This window comes from Calliphora vicina, chromosome 1 (genome assembly GCF_958450345.1).
Source record: "Calliphora vicina chromosome 1, idCalVici1.1, whole genome shotgun sequence".
Taxonomy (NCBI): domain Eukaryota; kingdom Metazoa; phylum Arthropoda; class Insecta; order Diptera; family Calliphoridae; genus Calliphora; species Calliphora vicina.
The window spans coordinates 170,279,386-170,299,851 of NC_088780.1; the positions used below are offsets into that span (position 1 = coordinate 170,279,386).

General features: G+C 28.6%; 1 protein-coding gene across 1 annotated transcript in view; it reads right to left on the bottom strand.

Moving 5' to 3' along the window:
• Positions 1 to 20,466, bottom strand: part of LOC135948755 (very long chain fatty acid elongase 7-like) — a 28,399-nt gene that overhangs the window by 2,775 nt on the left and 5,158 nt on the right. The window contains exons 2-5 of the mRNA XM_065498191.1: positions 18,220 to 18,410; positions 17,824 to 17,901; positions 11,684 to 11,846; positions 9,713 to 9,849 (exon numbers count right to left, since the gene is read on the bottom strand). Coding sequence (XP_065354263.1) covers positions 9,713 to 9,849; positions 11,684 to 11,846; positions 17,824 to 17,901; positions 18,220 to 18,410 — 569 coding nt within the window. The remainder of the gene's footprint in view (positions 1 to 9,712; positions 9,850 to 11,683; positions 11,847 to 17,823; positions 17,902 to 18,219; positions 18,411 to 20,466) is intronic.

The following is a 20,466-nucleotide window of genomic DNA, read 5'->3' on the forward strand; positions in this document are numbered from 1 at the left end:
TTAACAAAAAAATTAATATAATTGACATTACACATAATAACTGACATGTTTTTCAAAGGTAACTTGATCAAAAAAAAATTCAAATAATACTTGGGTTAAAAAATGTAATGAAAAACGTGTGTTAAGAATTTTTCGATCTCACTCCTTAATATTGGTTGAAACGAGTCTCGGTTTATTCGTGCTCGTTTGATGGGATGAAAATTAATGTACGAAATGTCATCTTGTGTATGACAAAAGGCACACAATTTTTGTGTTCCCTTTGATGGAGATAAAAATTTACTTTTAAACAGGTTTTATTAGTTGTAACTTATAAGCAGGGCAAGTTTAAACAAATTTAAAATAAGCTAGCAAAAAGCGCGAAAATATGCAGAAAAAAACAACATGGATAGGAAAAATCAAAAAATAAGCTAAAGCTAGAAGTTTTTGGTTTTATTGAGACTCTACTAAAATGTTTTTAACCTTTCCATACAAATCAAACACTAGTTTCAACTGTTTTTTGAAGAAAATCCTATAAAACTACTAAAAATACACCTTATAACACTAAACTCATAGAGAATTATACATAGAGACGAGACACTCAGATTTATCAAACAAAAATACAACAAATCATATGTCACATACATTCAATAACAGGTATTTTGTTGTTACAAGAGTTAGGTTTTTAAAAGCAGACTTATGGGTCGATTAAGGATGGCAACCGAACTTCAGTTGCTTTGTCAGTAGCCTAAATGGTATTACAGACAATTGGCAGCATTCATTTCTGTTGCCAATTTGGCAACCAAAAATTTATGTTTGCCCTCTGGCAAAGCAACTGAAGTTCGGTTGCCATCCTTGATCGACCTATTAGGTTTTTGACAATAAAGTCTCTATGTGTATGTTACCCTCTGACTAAACTTTTCGCAATATTGAACTTTTATATACGAAAGAAAATGCCAACAAATGGAAATGAAATTTTAACATTTCTCAAAAGCATACAAATAATGATTTTGAAAAATGTTAATCTCATGTAAATTCATTAAAATTTATTAAATTTGAAAAATTGTGTATGAAAAATCAGAATATGTGTAAATGCAAATAAATTAATTTTATTGTAATAAACATTGTTTACAAAGTTATTAGTTAGAAAAAAAATATTTTTTTTACACCGACGGACATAGCTAGATCGTATTTAAGTTCGAATATATATACAGTGGTTGACAAAACAATGGAAACTTTTCCAAATATTTCATTAGTGGCCTAAAATCTGAAATAATTTTTTAAAAATTATATAACTGCTACACATCGACGATGCATTGAACCAATTAACGAGGCAATGGTCTCCTTTGAAATATTTTGTCATTCCCTTATAACCGCCTCCGATAAATCATCCTTCCTTGTGTAATTTTGGGTCCTTATTTTACGATCTACAATTTCCCAAAGATTTTCTATGGGATTGAGATCTGACGATTGGGCAGGCCACTTCAAAACATTGTAACCACTCGGTTACAACCCACACAGGTGTGTTTCGGTTCGTTGTCGTGTTGCAATCTCCAAACTAGGGGCATATTTTCCTCAGCGAATGAATACATAACATCGTTTAATATGGTTCTGTATCCTATACCTATCATGGTATCTTTCATAATATGATTTGGGCGCATCCCTTGCCCTGAAAAACATCCCCATACCATAATATTGCCACCGCCAAACTTTACAGTCTTATTTGTGTACTTTGGATCTAATCTTTTTCCCTTTGGTCGTCTTACAAATATTCTCCCATCACTGCCTCTTAAATTGTATTTGGATTCGTCGGAAAAGTGAACAGTATTCCATTTCTGTATCGACCAGTTTAAATGATCCCTGGCAAATTGTAGACGAGCAGAACGGTTCTTTTTAGAAATGAGTGGTTTTTTCACAGGACGATAGCAACCAAGACCAGCCTCATTTGCCCTGCGACTAACTGTTCGGGTACTTATTTCTAATTTTAGGCTATTAACAACCTCTCGAGGAGTTATTTTTTGGAATTTCTTGAACTCTCTCGCTATTAAATTATCTTGTCTAGGAGTAGTCTTACGAGGTCTTCCACCTAAATGTTGAGTTTTTACAGAACCGGTCTCACGAAATTTCTTTATAATTTTTGAAACTGCTGATTTATTTATTTATTGAATATTTGTCACAGATACTTTTTTGTTATAAACCAGCTTTAAATCTTTAATTATTTTATTTTTTAAGTCTTCACAAATCTTAACTTTAGCCATTTTCGTTAACTTTGAAAAAAGCAATTATGCGAAAAACTTAGAAAAAGAAATTGTGAAAAATTACCTGAATTTAAAAATAAAATAACTGTAAACAGGATGCTTTTTACATCGTTCTTTTAAATATTATTTTCGTTTTACACTTCTTTCCTGCAGAAGTTTAAAAGTTTCCATTGTTTTGTCAGTAGCGAAATAGTGAATATTTTTAATTTTGTTACCTTTTTTCAGAATATAATTAATTATGTTGTTTGTTTTTCAGTTAATTTATATAAATAAAACTATAGAAAAGTTTCCATTGTTTTGTCAACCACTGTATATGTTGTGGGATCTATAACAATTATTCGTTGTCTGGTTATGCGTAAAACAACTCAAAAAATATAAACATTTAATTAAACACGGTTTCGCAAAAATGCTTACTTTTCAAGATTATTGATTGAAAAACTTGCCCTGCCTATAAGACTTAAAAAAACATTTTGTTGTAGGAAAATAAGGTCAAGAACAGGACAGGTATCATAATTATGTGGTTTATTTTGTATATTTTTTCATCAGATTGTTATGTTTTTTTTTTCATAAAATATTATGCGCTTACACCATGGGAGGAAAATTTAATTTTTGTTCGGTATCAAAATAATATCCAATTATGTAGTACTAAAATTTCAACTTTTGCATACTCGCTGCTGTTAGAGGGCTGAGAGAAGGCCTACTTATGATGGGCTGTTGGCAGCCAACAAGCTCACTTGTTACTAGAAGGGGATTCATAGGGCTTCTTGAACACCTTCTAAGAGCAGGCAGGGTGGAATGAGTATCGGATCTTTTAGAATGTGTAAGTATGCCTTTTAGAAGGCCTACAAATTGAAGTCCTATCATTTTTTCCCGCTGGGAATGAAACGTCATTGTTGCATGGAATATTTTTGTTTTTTGTTGTTAAACAATCTGCGAATGTCAACAGTTTTTAAACATGTCAGTCAGTCACCCAGCGCAAGTGCATGTCATCAAAAGCGATCATTTTTATTTTCCATACCTACATACATATATGTATGTATGTTTACAACTCAAAAAACTTAAGCAAATTCTAAATACAGAACTTAAAAGTATGCTTTCGTGGGTTTATAATGTTGAAGACATCATTAGAATACATATGAATGTATATCACAGCAATAAACTAAAGAAGTAAAAGATTTTCTCGATTAAATAACACTGTGCAACAAGAAATTTCAGCCTCAATGAGTCCAATGTGAAATGAAAATAGACTAGATGAAAAATAAAATCACTATAGACATTCTGGACATTCTTCCCTTCTTCCCAGTGAATCTACAATACAATTTCTATCGTTGTCCCGGTAGATCTTAATTGGGTTTCCTCGATTGTATCCATCGAGACAACTCTATATGATCGCATGCATGGTTTCATACGGAATGCCGATTAACCATCATGTGGAAAAGCCATTTAGAATTCTTAAGTTTCCCGGGTTCTTAATATGGCCTATCTAATGCAAGTTTATTTTGATAATTTATATTTTTTTTTGGAAAATGGGTTTGTAGGCGGGTGGACAGACGGACGAATGTGCCGCAGTATTAATGCCTTGTCATCTCTGTCTTAAAGTTAAGTAGCAATGATTGTATCTATGAATGTATGAGCTGGTAAATACACATACTTACATTGTTACATCTAATATTTTCATATAAATTTATATTAAATGACCTACAAAGCGAATCATTGGTCAACCAACCAATGCAACAAGTTTCCATTAACACTGCCACTGATGCAGTTGTTATTGCTGCCACAACAAACATCATGTATATCATGGATTGTTTATATTGCAAAAAATTAACAAAAATATAAAAAAACAAAACACAAAAAGAACTGACTAACAAATCCATACATACATAAATATATGTATATATACATACATATGTACATACATATAGTATATAGCTATAAATCTACTTATATGTTTGTAAGTACATACTAATATTTGAATGCATTTATTAGGGTGGCCGCAAAAAAGTTCTCGATATTAAAGAAATATTAAGCAGTTTTGGTATTTCTATTTCCTACTAATATGTATTGCATTCAACATATATTTTTTTTGTGTCTTCAGATTTTGTTAATTTTTGAAAACCATACATATACCCTAGGGAGCCATTACGGCATTTCCATTTCAAAATTTTGAAAAACTCGATTTACTTTACGATTTTCGATTTGACAAATTTCTAATTTTTACTATTTTTCGAAATAAAATCCTCTAAAATATACCACTTCGATGGCCACATGTAATGCTGAATGTGGCCGATTGTGTTTTCGTTCTCAATGATGATGTAGAAAATGCAAAAATTGACATGTAATTCTTAATAACAATTAGAGAGCAGTACAAATAAGAGCTCTGTGGTTTAGTGGTTAGAGCATTTGACTAAAAAATTTGAGGTTTTTCTTTTAAATGTTTTTATCTACCAGAAAAAAACCCGATTTTGTAAAAAGATGAGATACGACCTTTCTATATTAAGCCATCGATTTGTACTATTGAATTTAATAGTGAAGTGTTATGCAGAGTGTGCCAATCGGCCACTTGCAATGACATCCCCATATTAAATTCACCAGTCAATAACGTTCTGAGTGGGTTGAAAATTCACTAGTGGTAGTTCTCAGTAACTAACTAATTAGACTGCAGGGATGTGAAAACAAAAACAAACAACTCGTATGTGTGATTATTTGAGTATTTTTTTGTTTGAGATCTATGGATACAATAATAAACTATAATAAATGTTTGTTTATGTATGATAGATCTGGTGGACTTTTTTTATATGAGAATTTTAAAAATAGTAGGTAGACGACCTTCGTGTCCCACAATAATATTTATTGCGCAGTTTTCTAAAATTTTGCATTACGAATGCATTTTTATATTAAAACATTCCTATGCATTTATAAACTTACATAATTTGTCGAATTTTGTCACTTTTCTAAAAACGAAAATCGTGAAGTAAATCGCGAGTTTTTCAAAATTACAAATATTAAAAATGGAAATGTAAAAATGGCTCCCTAGAGTATGTGTGTGCCAAATTTTAACAAAGTCTGAAGAATGTAATTTTTTATAAAAAAAAAAATAATAAAAAACTAATTGTATTTCTGGCCGATCGATATTGTATGTATCCTTTCTCAATATTTTCCCAAATTTGTTTCTTCTCATTTATGGACCGTTTAGGCAAAGTTTTCAATCCATACAACAACACTGATATGGACAACTCATTACTTTTCTACCTTTACTTTTACACAATTATAAACTTTTAAATATAATACATACTTAGATGTATTAATTTAATTATATGTATGTATATGTACATTAATTAAGAACTCTCTGAATTAGTTTACAAATCCAATTCAGTGCAATTTCAAAATCTAAATATGTTTGATGCCTGAAACGTTTGAACGGGGAACATTTGAAATTTTTTGAGTTCGCTTCAAATAAAGCCATCCTAATGTACATATACATATGTATATATACATACATACATATGTATGTATATATGTATACTTAAATTTATAAAATACATAGATGTACTCATATTATTGCCAGTATGTATCGCAAATAATTACAAACTTGTTTATTTGCGTTTATGAACGGCAAGGAGCAAGTAAGTAGCAAGTAGCTTAAAGAAACTATACAAGTTCTACAAATCTATACACATTTCAACTCAATCGATTCAAACAAAATATTGTATAAACATACATATGTACATAAGTATGTAGTATTTACTACTTTAAAAGTGTAAGACCAGTAAGTACAAGTATCAGCTACATATTTACTTCTTACGATTGTCCCACTCTTTCATTTCATGTTACTGTAATTTACGAATTTGTGCTTTTGAGTTTTTTGTTTTGTTTTTTTTTTTTTGTAATCTTGAAATAATTATTGCTTCACTCTTGCTTTTCAATTTCATTTAATGCAGGCAGGGCCAGTGCTAACACGTGATATTTTCAATAACTATTTTCTATTAGAGAATTTATGCGTTAGCTGTTTTTGTATCATTTCTTTTTCTTTTTTACATGGATTATATTTGTATCTTTGCCATTCGCGATTAACGAAATATGGGGTTGTGAAATTTCAAACATGCTTTATAACAAATCTTTTTATTTTACTATTTCATTAGCTACGTAATTAATAGATTTTTGTATTCTAAAGACGATAGATTTGCCATTAAAACGTTTGATATCTTACATTTTAGGTCAAAGGTGTTAATTTTTTGTCAAACAAAAATAACACAAATATAACCAGCCCAATTATGAATAAAAATTCCCCGGAAGTTTTCTTCTTTTTCCCATTTTTCCTATGTAAATTCAATGGGAAAAAACACCCGGGGAATTTTTTATTCATAATTGGGCTGAACATGTATTTTGTTATTGCAAGATTTAGGCTTTTGACTAGGAGACAGTCCCGAACTAGTGATTTTACTAGTTACTTAACTAGATACGTGACTAGTTATTATAACAAGGTTTGTAAACAAACCTTCCTTCGATAAATAAACTGTATGAGAATTATATCCACACAGTTTGTGACAATTGTCTTCACGCTAGATTACCTGGGATGTATAAAATAACCAATTGTCTTCTCTCTGCACTACAAAGAGCAAATACGTGCCAAATGGCCCAAAATATATAAATTGGAGTCAGCCAAGTGATAAGACAACACTCGTAAGTGTGATTATTTTGAGTAATTTTTTGTTTGAGTTTATTTCTAGTTTGCCCTCTAAGTTTCTTTATAATCTAAATATTGAACACATGAAATTTGAAGGGAAAAGGATTTAATGCTGAGAAACTCCTCTTGTGTCGAAAAAAATTTAAAAAATACTCGTTGGATAGTTACATAGTGCGTGCATGCACTTGTTACAATGTTTTGATTTGTTTCGTTTCAAATTATCTTTTCTTCTTTTCAACTACAAACATTCATAAAATGTATTGGTTGTATTATTATTATTATTACCTATTGTGTTATTGTTGTTATTTTCATTTTCGCTTTCATTGTTGTATTTGTTGTGGTGTAAACCAAAACAAAAATAAAAATAAAAACAAAAACCAAGATATCAATTTTCATATGATAAAAGTTTTGTGTACAAACGGAGATACCTACATAGATACATACATATTTATACATTTGTAGTGGTATGAAAACGAAAGGAAGTACATATCGGATTGTTTATGTGGGTCAGTGGATGTAAACAGAAAACCATAAAATAATACTAATAATAATAATACGAGTTTATAAGAATAAGTTATTATTAATATTATAGAATTTGTTATTTTAATCGATAAGTTATTAGTTATTTATTACATTTATGCTTGGAATCATAACGTCTTGTAATATGAAGAATGTTGAATGTTGCAATTGTCGAGAGAAAAAACTGTTATACAGTCAATTTCATTACAAATGAAATTGTTATATAGAAAAAATTCTATAGAAAAAACATTTATATATATAAAATATTTTCTATAATAAAAACTGTTATACACAAAACTCATAAACACGCTATTTTCCACAAAGGTCGCTGTTATACATAAAACTGTTATACACAACCTGTTTGATAGAAATAATTGTTATACACAAACAATTTTGTAGAGAAACAAGTAGGAAAGTATGGTCGGTCAAGCCCGACCATATGATACCCTACATCAATCTAATTATGGACCAATCCCAATAAAATTAGGTGGCATGACTTCTGTATAGTATATGAAACCTATTTGTGTTGAACTTTATTTGTATACCAACATTTTTAAGAAATCTATACTCATTAAACTGATTTTCGGAAGTGGGCATTGTATGGGAGCTATGACTAATTATGGACCGATCGTTATACAATTTAGTGACATGACTTTTGTATATATAATATATATTATGTAGAGTTTTTATTAGAATGCCAATATTTTTAAGAGATTTGTGCCAGTTAATGTGATTTTCGGAAGTGGTGCTATATATTAGCGATGGCTAATTGTGGAACGATCATTACAAAAATGTCGAGTACATTTATTAACTTTTTTTTCATTAATGTATTTCATATTTTTGGTCCATTAATGTATATCATATTTGTCAAATGATATTGTGACAGAAATTCCTTTTTAAAAATATGTTTCTATGTGAACTAGTAGTGGTTTTCATAAGAATTTATCGTCTTAAAATCATACACCACGTCTTGAAGTCGGCAGAATTACGGACACAAATTTGTTCATATTCGTCGGTGTGGGGAAAACGTGTCGATATTAGTGGTCATTGTATTATTTGCAAATTTTTAAAAATTGCTGTCTTTTTGTATTACTTATGAAAATTACATTAGATAGTTGTAAGAATAATTGTTCTGAAACCATTGTTCGAACAAGAACATAATATCAACAAGAGTTGTCCTCACGAGACAAATTCATATGCAGACAAGAAATTGTTTGCTGCGTTAACAAATTGATGGCTTGTCATGACGGAGGGAGGGTTAAGTACAAGTGTAGTGATAATCACAGAATTTCATACAAATGCGATGATTTGTTTATTATAAAGCTTAAATAGCGGGTACAAATGTCGAATCTCTGTATGTATGTCTAATAGTTAGAGTTAAATTATTTTCTAGTTAATACAGTCTTGAAGTGCGCTAATAAATGTGGCATTTGTTGTTTTATTTATTTATTTTTGGCAAGATACGAGTGAATTGTATGTGTTGTACGCTACGGTACGGTTGTGGCACAAGTTAGCAAATATTCTGTTGCAGAGTTGTTTATTATTGTTGCTGTTTTTTTCTTATTTTTGTTATTTTTTTTTTTTGGTTTAGCTTTAAATAATTTCTTGGGCAACTGTTGCAAGAAAAAGCTAACAGCTAACAAAACTATATACAAAAACACTTCCACTACTTTTAAAGAATTACTCAATTTTGTAAATGTGTATGTATTTGAAAATATTTGAAAATGTATCTAACTACATACATACTTATGTATGAATGAATGTATTGTATTGTATGTATGGATATAGGTAGATATGTTTGTTAGTACACGAGTATTGTGGTCGTATCTATCAGCGTATCGTAACCAAACATTTACTAAATTTAATCATGGATATTAAAGCAACAAGCAAAATGCATTCATTCACTCACAGTGGCGGAGTGCAAAATGAATGTTTTCAATTTAATAAAATTCTTTACAAATATTTATGTCCGTCTGTCTGTCGGTTGGTCCGCTTGTCTACATTATAACAGGTTTTCCAACCTTTTAGATCGCTGTTTTCCAACATAATGTTTGTATGTACTAGTTAAGTATATACATATATGTACATATGTCTGTCTGTATGTATGTAATACTTATATAAATATGTACATAGGTAGTATGTAGTAAATATTGATATTTTTGGTTGCCTGTTCTGCAAGTGTATGTAATTATTTTTAAGAAGGTCATTTACTTGTTTTTTTTTTATGCTTAAGAAAACGCATACAATAATAAAATAATATGTAGGTACTTACAATTTGCAATTCTGTCATATATTTCTTCCACCACAAAAATTTGGCGTATTCTGGACCCATAGCGGACATCATATAATAGAAGTACATGCAAACGTGCACGAAATTATTCAACAAATTGGGAAAGGTTGCATTACCACCTAGATAGAATAAATAAAAAAACAAATATTAATTAATTAATTAAAGAAATAAAGAAATAAACAATGATAAAAACATGAACATGAAATACAAATTATAAATGTGCTAAGTAAGAATAACTTGGACTTTTTATGTATAACATTAAACTAAATACTCGTATCTAATTAGATAATTATTGATACAAAATACACTAATTTATATCCCAAACTCATTGTCATTTCATGGGAAGAGCAAAAGAGTCCAATGTTATCATTATATAAGCCCCTTTTTGCTGGTCACTTTAATAGAAGCATTTGAAATTTGCAATTTCTTAATATGACATCATATATAAATATAAATATACATATAAATTTGAGCTTTATCATTTATAAAAGAATTATCACACTTCTTGTTTTTTAATATTTAGAAACGTTTTTAATTAACCGGTTAAAATTATTTAAAATATGCAATTTCGTTGCTTTTGTTTCTTTTTTTAAAGGGACTTTACATTTTGTTATATTTTCTTTAGGACCACTTTCTAGATTTTGAAAATTAAAATTAATTATGTATTTGCAAATGTATTGGGTGAATTTTTTTTTGGGAAATTTTTGAAACTTGATATAATCGTCCCAATTCTGTACATTAAGTGAAATCGCACGATATTGAACATTGAAACGTGTACATCGTGAAATGTATTCGATTTACAAAACATCAACACATATAAATTCATTTTAAAAACGTATTCGGTTTACAGAACATGGGGAATAACTACTCCAACTCTTAAAATCAATTATTCAGTTTTTTGTTTTTTCAATATTAAATTTTGCATTTAGTTTTAGCGGAATTGTAAACTATACATAACAATATTAATAAAAATATAAAATGGTTGAGTTATTATTAGAGTTTTTCTTTTTCCGCATTTTTTCATTTCCCGGAAAATCGGGATTCATTTCGAAATTTTCCTGGATCTCGAGAATTCCCGCCTAGTACAAAATTATTCAATTTTAAGAATGTTAAAAATTTTTAAAAATCTAAAAATATCTTGGTTTTAAAATGTAATTTGATACAATTAAAAAAATCCAATAAAAATTGAATATGAAGGATAAACTGACTCGATTTCTAATTTTGGTTATATACAAATCTGTCACCATTTTCTTTATATCAATAGCATTCTGCAGTTGAAAGAATATTTAAATTGAAATCAAAAATGTTTTGATATGAAAATTTTCATATATTTTTCAAGTTTAAACTGTAATACTATTTTAATTCAAGTAAAATTTGAAAAAAAAAAATGTTCAAGTGCTTGAATTATAAGTTTTTTGAGTGCTTATTTGGTTTAATACAAAATCACTTTCAAACGTTAAAAAACGTATTGCTTGTGTATTAGGACATGTATTCGATACATATGAAATTCCATGTGTACGTCTTAATTCACGTTTCGAATAAAGTACCGGAATCGATTGTATTTAATTTAGCTTTCAGCCATTAGAGTGTTAATTTAAATAATGTTTACCAAACTTTTGTATCGGAATTTTGAAAAAATAACATATTATTTTTTAAACTGAAAAAGAAATTTTGTTCTTTGATATTGCTAATCTGTTAAATAGTTTTGTCCATAGAGTGAAACTACTTTTTTACTAAAACATTCTCAGTACTTAGTGGCGTTGACAAATGAGTTAGGTCTTTGACAATAGAGTTTCGGATCAATGTGTATATATATATCTATGGTTTAGTCCTAGAACAATATTCATATGGAGGCTGTGACTGAAAACGGTCTCTTTATTTTCTTTCAAATGAAACATAATTAAAGATGCATTTGTGTAAAAAAAATTAATTAAGTAATAATGTTTAACTTACCGGCAATAAATTTAACTAAAATCCATGTTTCCAAAGGTGTTACTGAGTGATGGTACACATGCAGCCAGGTAATTTGATTCGATTTTTTACGCAACACGAAAAATACTGTATCGGCGAATTCAGTCAACTTTGATAAATAATAAACGTAGCAAAGATTTAACATCTGTAAATGAAAAGAAAAAAATTGTTATTTTAATATTAATATACATTGGCAAAAGTATTTTTGATTTAAATGAAAAATGATGTATTTACAATATAAAAAATGGATCAATCGGATGAAAACAGGCCAATCAGTTTGGATTTTTAATCCAAAAAAATCTTCGAAAAATTATATTTCTTATGATTATCCAATTTAAAATTGTTTTCGTGAACGGCCAGACATGATATTGGTAGATTTACAAAATTATTTTTTCTCCACTGTAAGTATTTTGTATCGTTTTCGATATATTGGCCATAGGAAATAATTTATGTGAAAATATTTTTATATCTCGAGGGTGAATAGTGGATTTTTTTACCCGAAATATCCAATTTTGGCACATATATATTCATTTGTATGACCAATATATCAGATGAAGCGACAAAAACTCTGAACTCTTCAGGGAATTATTGAAAAAGTTTATTTTTTTATACAAAAGTCATGTACAAATACATAACTGGAGAAAATTTAGTGATGGTATTTTATTTGGAGATATTTGGAATTATAAATTGTTGATATTTTTGATATTTTGATTAAGCAGGAGTTCAACAGAAGTGATTCGGTTTAGGTGAATCATGCATGATTTTTACATAAGCGTTACAGAAACTGTTTTCACCAACTAAAAGCATGGTCGATTTATGTTTTTCTTTGGTGAATCTGGTTAATTTGTATATTTCTTCTTAAAATGTATATTTTTCTTAACGGTTTCTGAATTTAGCAAGGCATTTACAATTAGTTATATTGTACAAATATGTGTCCAAAGGTTTTTTTTTTAAAAATCATCTGAAAATACTGGAAATTTTAGACAGTTTCGTTTTCTTTTTAAAAAAATCTTAAATTTTTTGTTATAAATTTCCACTTGCAAATTAACGATAATATGATTCTGCTCTCATGTGTATGAGAGCAATCAAATATTTCATAAAATAGTAGTAATTTTCAAAATCGTTAACCCTTTGCAGGTGCTGATAAAAGAACATGTGTTATCAGAAATAGTTTAACAGCTAATTAAGGTTGTCAGTCTGTCTACTACCTTTTATGTCATGATGAACTATTTGCTTTTTTAATGGCTTTAATTTTATTTATTTTTTTTAATTCGCTTTGTTTATTTTGAATTCTTCAAATCTTGTTAAAACTGTGAAAACTGTCTTTGCCGACAAAATATTTTTATTTGTTTGTTTTAAGTACAATTTAAAAATTTTAACGTTTTTGCATGAGAATATGTTCAGTGTGTTGCGTTGTTTATTTAGACAAATAAGCCGTTAAAAGAAAAAACCAAAAAAAAAAAAACAAAATACTACTAATAAATAAAACAAATCTATAATTACGAAAAAACCAACCTACTAATCATATTTGTGTCTATAGATATTTCCATAAAAACCACACAATGACTTTAAGAATAAATATGTTTTGTTAGGTTTTGTTTGCATTTTTTTTAATCTTTGCTTTTTTGGTTAAAAAGTTAAAAGTATTTACAACGTTTAGATTTTAGTAAACATTCAATGTTGCTTTTCAATAACAAAATCTTGCATTATTTTGTAATTTTGTCCTTCAAATAAATATTAATAATGGTTAAACAGAAAAGTAAGAAGATAAAAGTATACAGACATTTAAATCAATTCATTCATATCGTTCACTTAAGGCAAGACCATCATAGTCTAAATTCTAACAAAAGAGTTTGTACCCGGGATAGAAAACGATATTTTTATTCGGTGTCAACCAGGAATGGACAAATTTATACTGTCGTACTTTTATTCATACTAATTCATAATTAAAACAAGTAAGAAAGTAAATGAGCAAAAACATTTTTCTTTTAAAATATCAATAATTTATAGTCGTGATTGATTTTCGGAAGTGGGCCTTATATGGGAGCTATGACCAATTATGGACCGATCATCATGGAATTAGGTCGTGTGATTTATGTGAAAGTTATTTATGTTGAATTTCGTGTATATACCAACATTTTTAAGAGATTTATGCACGTTAAAGTGATTTTCGGAAGCGGGTCTATATGGGAGCTATGACTAATTATGGACCGATCGTAACAAAATTTGGTGATATGAATTTTGTATATATAAAAATTATTTGAAGCTAAAATTTGTGTAGATACATATATAAATTAAACATTTATGACCGATAAAGTCCAATTTCGAGAGGACATTTGTATGGGGGCTAGGTTAAATAATGGACCGATTTTAGCCAGTTTAAATAGGCTTGGTCCTTGGGCCGAAAAAATTATATGTACCAAATTTGATCGAAATATCTTCAAAATTGCGACCTGTACTCTGCGCACAAAGTTTACATGGACAGCCAGCCAACCAGCCAGTCAGGCGGACATCGTTTAATCGACTCAGAAAGTGATTCTAAGTCGATCGGTATACCCTCCACACTATGGTGGTGTAGGGTATAATTACCATATTACTCCTGCTACTCATTTGATACTTTCAAATTGTTTTCAGTATACATATTTATGTTATACAGCAAATCTTCTGAATAACAATTTTTTCTAAATAAAATGTACAGTATACCATTAATATATATAGAATATAACAATTTTCTATAGAAAAGTATAATTTCAGTGTGACAGTATTTTCTATAGTAAATTTTTAGAATAGCAGCATTTTCTATACAAGTTTGCAGAAAACTAAAATGTTCCATGTCTGTTTGGTAACATCCCATGGATGCCCTGCTTGGAAATGTCAATAATGAAACTGTACTGACTTACTATTGATGCAGTCACTAGTACTAGTGACTTATATTATGTTATTGGAATGCTACTACTGACGTTAGTACTATTGACTAGGTACTTCTTTTGGGACCATATGTAGACATGAGAACCAGCCCTTTAGGTACTTTTCTAAAGTAGATGTCGATAATGAAACTGCATATTTAGTTAGCATTTGATGTTGTATTAAAAAAATTAAAAACAAAAAGGTACGAATTCATAAATGTTGGAAAAGTCGTCTTTAAATTCATGTTTAATTCTTTATGTTTATTTAGCTATTTGTATATTTTTTTTTATTTGTTTAACTCTACATAAAGATTTGTAAAATTTGAAGTAAAAATATTCACACTTCGAGGTCTCTTATCGTTTAGTTTTTAAAAGGCCGCTCCGATAAAGTAAACATTAAATAGTACCCAACCCTAAGCTACATACATATCGTCATCTAAAATTCAAAAGAGCTTAACAACCAAAAAATATTGACTTTTCACAAATTTTTAGCTTTCTATTTTTAAAAATAACGACTTTATTGAAGAAAAAAAAATCATATTTGTACCCACAACATTTTAATTTTATTGTGTGTTTTGTCTATCCTGTAAAATTTAAAAAAGTGTCGATAGGCCCTTTTGCATTTTAGGTGACGATATGTATTATTTTATTAATAGATAAAATAAATATAGTTTGGATTCACGTAAAAAATATTTTGGCATTACATATTTATATTGGGTGCATGACATAAAAATGCGAGGTTTTTGTTTTTAATAACTTATATGTTGTCATTTTGAGGGGTACATATCTGTCATTTATTCTCACTTAGTTTTTGAACATTATAGTGTAAACAACCAAGTTTTTTTGGAGGCATTACTCCATGAAGATTGTTGTCATATTCAACATGAGCTTGTAAAATCATTGGAAGCTACTCAAAACGTATGCGAGCAGCATAATTCATCTAAAATCAGGGAAATTGGGTACCATACGAATTGAAGCCGAGAGACCTTGAACGAGAATTTTGCATATCCGAAATGATTTGGTTAAAAACAATTTATAATATTTTGCACCAAAACATTTCTAAATTTATGTATTTTTTTTTCGAAACAATCTCCTATACAATTTGTGTTTTGTATCTTACGATAATTGGGTTTGGGTGCTAAGGGCTCGATATATTGAGAGAGAATAATGCGTATGTGGCTGTGTTCTGAGAAGTAAAAATTTTAATATACATACATATATTCTACGTATGAGTATTTACATACATATGTACGTATGACTCAAAATGCATTAAATTCAATTTCGTTTATTTCTATTAAATCTCATTCATGCATTAAATTGTGAAGCTTTAATGTACTCATTTCATAATATTCTTTTGAAACTTTTGTTAAATCAAAAATGAAAAAAAAACTACTTTTCTATTTAATAATTGGGTGATTGGTTGGTAGTTGTAAAAATGGCAAAACCAAAAACAACACAATTTATCATAAACAAAGCTAATAACGTACACATTTGTACATAAAATTAATAATAATTATTATTTATTATTTTTTGGGTTTCACTATTTGTACATGTACAAACAGCAACAAACGTTGTTTGTTTTGAACTGAATAGGAAGTTTGAGTTTCCATAATAATTATGTATTTGAAATAAATTAAAAGAAAAAAACAAAAACAAAAACTATTCAATTTGAAATGGCCGAACTTGAACCTTTAGTACTCACGTGTGAAATTTATACGCAAACTGGTATTAAGCGATAAAAAAGCAACAACAACAACAACAATGAACATAATTGACATAACTCAAGCAAACAATAAACTAAACTTTACTAAATATTTACGAATAAATTTAAATACTTTAGGTGTAAAAGTATTTGATTATTCTAAATATTAAGGGTTTGGTTTGATTTCTTGTTTGTATTGATATTTAAATTTACCAAATATCTAGCAGAAACAATTCCAACACGGAAAATATAAAAAAAATATTTATTAAATTGTTCCTTAATAGATTATTTAAATGTGGCACATAATAGTTTCGTATAAATGTAAATATTTATTTATTTATTTATTTATTATTAATGGGTGTACTTGTTGGTATCTCAAGAAATTCTAGTTTAATAAACATTATAAGACATTTATTTGTTTATTTATTAAGTTCAATGCCTTGGAAATGGCAAATTCATATAATTCATATATCTGAATCAAATTACATTTCCAATTATGAATAATTGCTATTGGATATGAGTTCCGTTTGATTTTAAATATTCAGTTCTTTGGAAATTCCTTGCCTTAAAATTTATATTCATCTTTGAATTCGCTTAAAATACTAGAATATAATTAATATAATTATTTTTTTTTAATTTTGCTTTAATTTCAAATCAATTATACTGCTTTTGTTTAATTAGAAAACTAGAAAAAAGACCGGATATTAATACATTGATACATAGAATGCGTTAAATTATCAAAAATGCTGTTGTCAAACGTTTTAAATTGTGGACATAATGAAATGAGTTTCTAGCAACAAATTTTATCAAAAGTGCAAAAGCGTGTTGTTGATAGCAGGTTTGTTTCTAAAATCTTTTGTTTTTTTTTCTATTGCTGTCATGTGAAACCCGCTAAACACCGACACACGCCTTTTTTCAAATTTAACAGTTGCTTGAATATCGTCTCTTTATCTATATATGAACCGATTGTTGCAAGAGGTATTTTAAATAGTTTTACCGATTACGGGTTCAGTTTGCACATTTGCACAAAACCCAGAATTCAACTGGTAACTGAATTTGAATTATTGCCTCTTTATCGGCTGGACTAGTTGGTCTTTCTTGACACATACATACATATGTATGTATTTGGTGTGAATCTTTGTTTGAATAGTTGATAAATGGGTTATTATAAATATTTTGCCAAACTGCTTTTTTTTTTGAAATACAACAATCGATTCAACAAGTATAGTAGAGTAGATGAAAGTCAACAAAAAAAAAAAAGTTAAAAATTAAATAAATGAAACCTCTTTGGAATTACCACAGCTTCATTTAACCTTGAATTTAAATTATGAATAAAATGAAGAAAGATAATAATATTTAATAATAATAATACAATAATAGTAAAACCAGAAAAGTAGATTTAGATTGAAAGTTGAAATTATTTAAATTCTTATTAGTATTTGTTTGGCACGTTTCTTAATTTTTGTTTATTCTGGTTTTGCTGACAAATTAAACTTATTATCAATAAAACTTACTCTTTTTGACATTGGACTGTCGCTGTAATCCACGGGTTGACATTTAAGATTGTAACTTAGCCAACCTGCCACTAAATGCTGCAAAAGAAATAAAATGTTGGGATTAATTACTTGCTTAGTTCGGCCATAATAAAATGTAACACTTAACATTGAATACTATAATTGCTTTATTCTTATTATGAACTTTGTAACAATAGCAACAAAACAGAGAATTTAAATATTTCATTGTCTTGCCTGCTAAATGGTCTAGGTGTTTCAATCAACTTTTCAGTAGAGCCAAACTGAAAGTCATATAAATTTACACGAATGAATCAGTAGACTTTTTGTAGACGCATTGTTTGGTTACCGTAATAAAGTTCAGAATAAGGTGGGCTATTTGTTTTTTTTTTAACTTACTTCATAGAACATATATGCACTGATGGCCACTTGGAATGCATTGTAAATGACAAGTAAACGTCTTAGTTGGAATGGCTTACGATCACGCATAAATAAAGGTCCTAACACCAGAACCCACGACAAGTATACGCCGACTAAACCAAAAGTATATAGCGGGCTATCCATAAGTGCGAAACGTTTGGCCCGGGGATCTATAAGAAAAATATTACAAAATCATTAATTATTACTTATTATTCCTTAAAACAAATACACAAAAGATTGTTATTTATAGTTAGTTACTAAAAAGAAACCATATTTCCCGGATTTAAGTACATCCCATCTAACATTCGTACACTTAAAAAAGATTATATAGCTGAAGTTTTTATTGCATTTAGCTAATATTCAGGAAGTTTCCGGAATGACCAATTACAGGGGGTAATTTCCGCATTCGTAATCGATATATTTTAATTAATCGTTCGTTATTGCCTTCATTTTAAATGTCAATGTATTTTATTCGATATCGATTAAGGAAATCCCAAAATCACACGTTTGAATAAGTATTCGCTTGTATACGAATGTGGGAATTAGCTTCCATGATATGGCAGACATTCTTCTAGAATTAATTCAAATAAACTTTTATATTTTTTTGCAGTCATTTCTTTTGTGCAATGAAAATGTTTCGCTTCATTAATGACATAGATTCATGTTAAGTTTAAAGCATGATACAATAATTGTGGAAGGTAGAATCACTAGGGAGAGTTTTCAATATTTAGTCCTATAACGTCAAACTTTGATTTTGATTTTTTTCATATTTTCTTTTGTTTGACGTTACAAGAAATGTATAATTGAGAATTTAATTTTTACTGAGTGTACCTTATATTGTTGTATCATGGTTTAAAGCAAATCATATTAAATTGTATATACACTCAGCCTCAAAAGACAGTAAACACCAGTGACTTTTTTGATTTTTTATTCAGCCCAATCTCTAACAAACCGAAACTTTTAATTTTTATTCGATGATTCGATGGATAGATTTTAGGATTTTCATTATCTTAAATAATTGGTGGTGTTTACACATTTATGAGGCTATGTGTATGTGGAACATCATGGACATAATCAGGTCTGTCACAGAATTTGTACGAAAGTGGAATTAATCGTATGTTTCAATTCGTAACGTTTTGGTTCTGCTACAAAAACTTCACATGCCTTAAGGCGCAACTTAAATTTTTTCTTTAAACACTAAACTAATGAATGGAATGTTTATCTGTCACTCCTAAAAGCATACATGAAATGATTTTAGAATTGTTCTTTTATTTTCATTAATTTTAACTCTTTTAAATTTTTAATTTAAAAGTGGAATTTTTTCTTTTATAGAACACAATAGAATTTGATGTCTGTGACATACCTGAATGTGTATAAGTATATTTGAGAGATCTAAAGTTTAGCTTATAGGAATATAAAAACAACTTTGACTTTTTTTATAAACAATTGTCATTCACGGATGCGTACGCGAATTCATTTTGTTATTTGATGTCACAATTGAGTGACCATAATAATTTTGAATGATGGGGAATCTAAATACTATTAACAATAGATACAAACAAACAAACATATTTACCTACAAGTCTTAGCTATTAAGTAAACATTAACCCATGCTAAGACACAAAAAGTTATTGAATCAACAAAAACCTCTGAAGTAACTGAAATATTTTAGAATTTTCGGAAAGAAAACAATAAAAACAAACCAGCAAACAACAAAGTTCAGCGAATACAGACATTATTTCTAATACTCTAGTACGAGTACAAGCAATTAATAATTTATTTTTGTCGTATTTTATACCTAACGAACACAAAAGAATGATGAACTCGACAGTCTGTCGCAGTCATAGTGGAAGTAGTAGAGCGCGTATAATAAAATGTAATTAAATCGCTTTTATTAACTTAAATACGTTTTAATGATGTTCATAATTATTCACAAACGTACAATAACAATTCAATATGAAACAAAACAAAAGTTAATCCAAACCAAACCAAACAAGAACATCTTATTATAACCATTGACATTTACAAGGTTGCTAAAAACATTAAAAATAATTTATATAATATTTTGCTTACATTACATTTTTTTTTTAAATACCTTTTCATTTAGAAGTTTCCACTTAATTGCTTTAATATTCGTTGTAGATTTTTTTAAAAAAGCCTTAAAAAATTTAAAATTTTTATGTTCAATTTACTTGATTGTAATTAAAATGATATGAAAACTAAACA